The 8,083-nt window shown below is 43.7% G+C and overlaps 1 protein-coding gene across 1 annotated transcript; it reads left to right on the top strand.

The window, feature by feature from the left end:
* Positions 1-5,693: 5,693 nt before the first annotated feature.
* Positions 5,694-7,215, top strand: LOC115796081 (transcription factor HES-1-like). The gene is made up of 4 exons (XM_030752314.1): positions 5,694-5,994; positions 6,097-6,192; positions 6,451-6,538; positions 6,625-7,215. The coding sequence occupies exons 1-4, from the start codon at positions 5,887-5,889 to the stop codon at positions 7,074-7,076; spliced, it is 744 nt and encodes a 247-aa protein (XP_030608174.1). The 5' UTR covers positions 5,694-5,886; the 3' UTR covers positions 7,077-7,215.
* Positions 7,216-8,083: the final 868 nt, after the last annotated feature.

Here is an 8,083-nt window from a genome sequence, read left to right as displayed (position 1 = left end):
AATAAATTCAGTGATTCAGGGGGTGGACAGTTGCAGCCGTGTTAACGTTTGTTCACAGGCTTGTCGGAGGGATGGGCCCCGCCCCGCGGCCCTTTGTCTCCTGTGGTCTCTCATCAGGTTAGAAGTCAATGGAGGGCCTTGTGCGGAGGTGGCAGGGGCATGGATGGAGCCGCCTCTCACATGGCGTTCACACAGGGGGAGGACCGGTTCGGATCACTGCGACAGTTGTTAGAGTGAGGCCACACAACATTGCCGGTTTTCCTCTCTTGCTCTCCCCGAGGGCCTGTGCGATATTCAGCGCTTTAAACAAACTAATGGTTGAGGCTGCAGGGTTGCATTGGAGTAAGATGATCTGCACTCGGAGGCCTGCACTGGCCAAACTGAAAGGGAGCGCACAAGTGTATCTTACAATCTCCATTTACAGATCAGACTGAGAATAAAATCAGGTCAGGCCTTAATTTGAAGTGACGCTATTTAAATTTGAACTAGAATAGAATTGATGCACTTCTGCGGCCCCAGAAGGTGCCACAGAGCTGCTGAGTTATGGCTGTTTTCTCAGGCTCAGCTGAGCCAAAGCATGGGAACAGACACAAATGGGAGAAAGGAGAGACAGAGAGCCATACATAGAGCAACACACAAACAGTGGAGGGCTTTAGGACAGAAAACAGTGGACAGAAAAAGACGCACTGTGACTGAAGAGGGACTTAGAGGCATGACTGAGGCCTAACTGTCATGAGAAGATGAGAGTTGCCATGGCCACCCAGGAGCCACCCAGCAAGCATGTGAGCAGGGGAGGCTTGGGGGCCAGGGGCCTGGGCCCGGGCTGGTGGATCACATGCACTAACCAGGGATTATGTGCATAAGTGATGAGTGCTAAGCCGGCAGGTGAAGAAGGGAGGCCCTGGGACAAGGAGCGAGCCATCCCTCAGGACGGCTCCCTCTGTAAAGAGCAGGGACTTTTTTTTTGCCAAGTGAGGCTGATCTGCTGTGTGAAGGGGACTCAGCCAGAGGTCCTCGAGTGCTGAAAGGGCATCCCCCAGGCTGCTTTCACAGCATAAGTGGCCAAAATGCTGGTCTTGTGAGTCATCTTGAGTGGCAAGAATAGGGCATCTTCACATTCATAAATCCCAAAACAAACACACTCATGGATATGGACTAAGCTTGGATGAGGATAAGCACCACATGATGTGGCATCAGCAGGGCTCTTCTTGAGGGACACCTTTGGCTTACTGCTTATATAAACAAACATAGCTCTAAAAACAAAACAAGAAAGGTCTTATTTAACCCTGAGCTAAGTTTACTTTATGGTATATTTATAGACAAAAAGCCCTTTTTCTAAGCAGGATCATCGGGTTTGTAGGTTGTTTAACTGCAGAGAATCAGTGCTCATGATATCCATGGCCTTACAGGAATGTGTTTGAACCTTGATGGCACAAAGAAATCACATTCCCAAAGAAAAAAACACTCAGTTCACCAATCTACCCCCAATACCTTTTCAAGACGATAGTATCCCTGAACATATTAACATGTAAATACACTTAGATACTTTAACAATGCACTGAAATGCATATAATCTACATGCTAACTAGTGCTTTAAAGAGTTTCCACTGCTGAATGTGGTTTAGGCAACACTTTCATGTCTGGGTTTTAAAAATTAAATGTGAGGCCTCTCTTAGAATTTCTCAAAGCGGTTTTCAATTTGATGAGGGATAAGGCGATGACTGGGTTTCCTTTTCAAAGGGGGAGACCCAGATTTCAATAAGACTTCAGTCTCATTGCCTCTGGCTTCAAGTTGAAGATCTAAATGCTGGCTTTTTTTTTTTTTTTTTTTAAAAGAAGAAACTCTCTATGTTAGGTAACAGATGGCAGGTTGTTGTGCTGAAATACCAGTTGCTATGGTCCCCCTTTTCCTCCGCAGCTTCACTTGCCATAGCCGAGCATCCCGTCCGAGGCTGGTGTACTGACTTGGAATAAGCTGACTTGAAACTGCTCAGGTTGTTGTTGACAAACATGAGCCTAGATGAGCCTGCTAAGCTCCCGCTCCTTTGTCTGCTCTTTATTGCCGTATAAACAGGGCTGAATACACCAAAAAACTAAACCTCTGTTTTCAGCCTTCTCTTATCTCACGCAGGGTTTAATCTAATGCCCTCTACCCCTTTTACATCTCTGCCTCCACTAAATTCAACCATATTTTTGATTCAGCACATCACCATGACAACCAGTTATTTCCCATCCTAGAGACCCCCCCCCCCTCCTCCTACCAAGCTCCTCTTCTCCATTGATACTGCTACCTCCCCCTACCCCTTCTTTTTTTTTTTGTCCAAATAAAACAAAGCAAAGAGTGAATGCTCTCTGAGGTAGGTAAATGTATTCAGTGACATCAGCCAGGACTCGTCTATTCTGCTGGATTCCTGTACCACTTGTTTCCAGCCTTGTCTGGGGGCTGGACACTCTGTTGGGCCCATTGTCCCACGTGTATTCCACACAGGCCTGCAATTAATGGAGGCCTTGTCTAAGGCTTCTGGAGCAGAAACTGGTGTTAGGGAGGGGGACAATAGGCGGGCAGAGCTGGGGCTGGGAGTTGCAAAGGGAGGGAGGGCCTCCTCCCTCCTTCTTTAAGGGGGAATTCAAAGGCCAAAGGAGAGACGGAGAGCGAGCCGAGCGCTGGATGACATGTTTAAGTGATCCCGTCTGTCTGTGCCCTCCCCTCCTGGCTTGAGATGTTTTCATGCCAGCAGTTGAAAGGGAATCTTTGCAGTATTTGATGATGAGGATGATCATTTCACTGCCCACATGGAGGTGGTGACTGGGTGGAGGAGGAAGCAGGGCCGCAGCCTTCAGGTGAAGATGGAGAGGAATGTGACTGCTGCCCCACTTCCTATTATTTGTAGACACCACCCACTGCAAACACTGACGTTTTATCCAAATATGAGATTTAGTTAGTTTTACTACTTTTTTCTGCTTTCTATGAGCCGAGGAAGGAACCACTCATTAGTCCCAAGGGTAAAGCTGAATCTTTATCTACTATAGAACAGCTTTATACTAAAGGCATGAAAGCACAGGCTTTTTGAAACATTGGCTCTTATGTGCTGATACGTTCTGTGCTGATTACTGTATTGGCAGGGGACTCTGAGCAGCTTCAAATGCCAGAGCTATATTTACCTAAGAAGGTTAAACTACTGGACTTAAAGAATGTTTGAAAAGATGCTTGAAATGAAAGGGGGGGGGGGGGGGGGGGGGTATGTTTTTGCTGGTGCAGGTAAAACGAACTATCTCCATGCTGGTGTCATAGGAGGTAATCATCAACTTCCGTTTATTTAAAAGGGACAAAACGTGTGATTGCAATAATTTTCTGGGAGAAATACTTCATTTTCTGGAAAATTTTCAGGGGTGCCAACATTTTTGACCATGACTGTATGTCATTAATTGCTCTGACACAGTGTGGTCAAAGTAAATCAATAATAATTCATGTATTTCAGACCCTGTTTTCTTCAACTTGATGCTATCTATCATGTGTTGGACCCTGATAGCTTGGACACCTCCAACTCCAGAGTTCCCACACTGATACAGATCAGGATTGTGCTGTAAACCTAATTTTTACATCACCATCTGCTCAATTAGGGGCTGTTCATTTGGCTACAGCAGAACTAGTGGGATGTGATTCAGTGCTGCACAAACCGTCTCATCCGCTGCAAGCAGAACCTCTTTGTAATTTATCAGCGTTGCAAGGATTTGGTTACAAGATTAACTGAGCATTTAATGTAAGTAGCCACTGAATCTGATGATGTGTGTGTGTGTTTGTGTGAGATCAAATGGTTTCTTGTTTCAGAGAGTCTGAGCTGCCTACCGTGTGAAACTTCTGTTAGGACAAAGATGCAACAGCACCCCACTGACAACTTGACTTTGGTTTTCAGACCCTCAATGACAGCAAGAAAACACTGTCTGTATTTATTATTGACAACTGGAGAACTTTTTTCATTTAGAGGAAAGGTTATAATTCGGTACGTAAGAGGTTAACCCCAGTTTGGTTGCAGGTTTGACAATTTTGTTTGGCTTCACTTGTTACTGACTCAGGTCAGGAAGCCAATGGTGCTTGAAGTTTGTCTGGCTCACACAGAGAGGAAGCCTTGGGTGCAAACAGTGACCTGCTTCTGGGGTCATTTCACCTCTGAGGGTTTAGGAGCTTTAAGCAGACTGTTTGAAGTCCATCTGGAAGGATCGAGCCGGCTCATGATAGACCTAAACCAGACAGAGATATCTCTCAACAAATATATTAATCAAACATGTTACAGACAGCATGTGCACTGATAGTAGGAGATGAGTGATTTATCACAGAGATAAGCATGATTGTTGGTAAATAATTGCCAATTTAGAACAACATGCATATAAATAAACATGAAAATTATAAGTAAATCTGTAAGAAAAATATAGAAGGTATTATGACATTTAAATGCCACACAAAATTATGCATAATGAAAATCAGAATCAGTCTTTCATGAGTATTTTAATACTTTATCTAAACCAAATACACACTTATTTATAAAGCACACTTAAAACAACAAAACTGACCAAAGTGACATGAAACAAAAGGGTTACACAATATAATAAAAAATACCCCCCCACCCCCACACACACACATCAATAAATATATGCAAGAAATCACAAAAATACAAGAGATAAAGCAGCCTGAATACTTAAGGAAAGCCTAATAGACATGCAGCCAGATGGAGAGGTAAAAATATCATTTCAGGTTTTGGTTTGTCATAAAACACAAAACATTTTATTATTTTTCATCTTCAGATGGGTTTTAAATAGCTCTTAAGCTTTACTTTCTGCTCCAAATTCTCTGATAATAGACAGGAGATGTCAGAGGTCAAGGCAGTGAGAGGACAGATGAGTACAGATGAGATTTTCTGGACATCAGGCCTGGAGTGTGTCAGAAGACAAACTCTTTACTTCAAACTCAGAACCACTCAGTGATTACATGCAAAAATAAATTAATGTAACTGTGATTTGTTTCTTTATTCAAAGGATTATTGTTTTTTATTTTATTTTATATAGTTTAATGCGATATTCCAAGTAAAAGAAAAATCTTTGAAACTTTTCCCTTTAAAAATATGAAGATAATAATTAACCACTCAAGAAAGTTAACTGAATTCACCCAGTAGAGCTCTTAAATGAATCTTAAATTTGTTAAATTAGTCTAAAGCAAAGATGTGGAATTAATTCGAGGAGAAACAAAATTAAGACAAACTAAAATTTAATGACTAAAAACTTCAACTGCTGTTTTTTTTTTTTAATCCAGTATGGGAGAGACTAAACCAAAGCTGTAACTTTTATTAGCCCCACGCTTTAATTTATGTTTAATGCTCTCTTTTAAAAACAGATAAAGCAGTTTGCTGTCTGAGGCGTTATTCACCCACGAACACATTAGTCGCGTCTTTAATGGAGCAGGATGCCTCATTTGCAGCAGGAGCACCGGTTTTCATGCGTTTCTCTTCTCACTGACTGGTCTCCGTAAAACACTCTTTCAGCATCTGACAGGTAGCCAATGGGAGCGTCCTGTCGCACGAGCCCGCCGCCTCCCCGGCACCGTGTCCCGCGCGCTCATTGGACAGACGTCTGAAATCCGGGGAGCTCGCACACGAGCCGCTCGCGTGCAGGCTGGAGATGTATAAAAGAAACCCGAGGAGCCGGTAACAGGAGCGGACTGGATGCCAGCTTGGCGAACGGACAGAAGTCGCTTCTGAGTGGTGTTGTCATCGAGCATCTCCGAGGTCTGCCAGGAGAAGGCGGGACTCCCCTGAACTGGACTCTCTCTCTGCTGCTGGGTATTCATAAATTGTTTCCACTGGGTTCCTGTTATTAATATTCGTTGAAGTGAAGATGCCAGCCGGTACTTTAGAAAGGGCATCTCCGTCCGCTGTGGCCGCTACCCCCGCAAGTGGCGACTCCACGCCCGAGAAACCCCGGACTGTGACAGAGAGCAGAAAGGTAGGCCTTATGAGCTCTTTAAACTGGAATTTAATTGTTTTCTATATTGTGGAAAACATTCTCAACTAAGTTTTTTTTTTTTTTTTTAATTTCTCTTTCAAGTCCTCCAAACCAATTATGGAAAAGCGAAGACGTGCGCGCATCAATGAGAGCCTGGGCCAGCTGAAGACCCTCATCCTGGATGCGCTCAAGAAAGACGTAAGGACACCCAGTAAAAAGTGTACATGCAGAAAACTGAAGTCACTTCAAATTTTGAGTGAAAACAATCTACATTTCTGTTTAGGATGGCAGAAATGAAAAAAAAAATGTAGATTATTTTCTCTCAAAATTCTAAGCGACTTTCTGCACATATAATTTTTAGCATGACACACTAATATTCCCAATAAATTCAACAATTCGGAATTAAAAGAGCAAATTAAAATCCAAATTATCATTTCTTTTTTTTTTTCTGCTTAGAGCTCCAGACACTCTAAACTAGAGAAGGCTGACATCCTTGAGATGACTGTGAAGCACCTCAGGAACCTGCAGCGACTTCAGATGACTGGTATGTGACTGCCATTTCTAGATAGTCGATCAATCTATCTATCTACCTATCTATCTATATTTATGTAATTTTCCTTTCTTTTCCAGCTGCTGTAAACACAGACCCGTTCATCCTCGGTAAATACAGAGCCGGGTTCAGCGAGTGTGTAGGAGAGGTTACCCGTTTCCTGTCCACGTGTGAAGGGGTGAACACAGATGTGAGAACTCGCCTCCTCAGCCACTTGGCAGCCTGCATGACCCAAATCAATGCTCTGAACTTCTATGGACCTCACCTCGGTGCAGTGGGACTCGGACAGACTGGCACACAGATTCCCGTTGCTTCAGCCCCACACATGCCTTGCAAAAGCGGCTCACCGGTGCATGCTCCCCCAGAATCGTTGAAACTCTACGGCGGCTTCCAGGTGGTGCCTACGCCTGATGGACAGTTTGCTTTCCTCGTGCCCAGTGCAGCCCTCGGACCTCTGACCGCACAAAACAGCCACCATGTGTCACCGGTTGCACCGGCTGTCACCTCAGACTCTGTGTGGAGGCCGTGGTAGGAAGGTGTAGATTGTGAGGAGCAAAGGACTCTAACACAGTAAATCATATTTTTGTATATTTTGTACATTTTTTTTCTCAGAGGAAACTTTAGACACAGTTGTGTTTTTTACATGGACATTATCAGAAATATATTCTTTGCTTGCTGTGGTTTTCTGTTTTTAATACCACACAGTTCATTTTCCTTTGGGTTGATAAGCTCCCAAAAAGCATTGTATTTTCTGAAATAAAATGTTTTTATGATGTTTACAGCAATACTTGCAGCATTGGTGACTTTCTTTTCTCCAAAAAAGTGATTTTTACATCGCCAATCCCACTTTTATGAACTATGATATTAGTAATTCTGCAGCCTTCAGATTCAGGGGTCTCTGTTGCTTACAGAAACTCCATCACAAAGCAGTCATCTAAATATAGCTCCCTTCTGAGTGTCATGATCACTTGATCACTTTTGCAGTTAATGAAATCTGCTTTCTGGCTAATGAGGTGTGGAACCTGAGTGGCTGTGCTGAAGCTAAAAGGCGTGCTTGCCAGTGTAGAGAGGAGGGCATGTTGGGTTCTGTAGACGCGTGCCAGATAGGAAATCACGTTGAAATAACTGGAGCATGATTTTAAAACTACTGAAGGTGCTAAATGATGACTAGTCATGATAAGATCCTGGTATTACTCAAGGATTAAATGCATGTTGTTACACTTTTGGGCATTACTTTGCCACTAGAGTAAAGAGTAATTAGTACTGAACTGTTATTTAAACCTTTTTGACAAAGCAGGCTGTGAATGTGTCTAAAACAATTTGATGACGTAAGCGTGATGATGTAAAATAGCCTATGAGCAGCAGTCCTGCAGAGACACGCCAACCGCTGTGGAGGACAGTTGAGGGTCTGACGGGCCCAGCGTGTGTCCTGAGCGTGGTGCTCACACAGCGGGCCACAAGCAGAGCGTGACCAGAGGTCACAGGTGCCCCTCATTCACGCTCCCAACACAACACGGCTCCATCAGCATGTTGTCCTAA

Source organism: Archocentrus centrarchus, chromosome 17, assembly GCF_007364275.1.
Source record: "Archocentrus centrarchus isolate MPI-CPG fArcCen1 chromosome 17, fArcCen1, whole genome shotgun sequence".
Classification (NCBI taxonomy): Eukaryota; Metazoa; Chordata; class Actinopteri; order Cichliformes; family Cichlidae; genus Archocentrus; species Archocentrus centrarchus.
The sequence above is the reverse complement of the archived record's forward strand: the minus strand, read 5'-3'. Positions and strand labels throughout refer to the sequence as shown.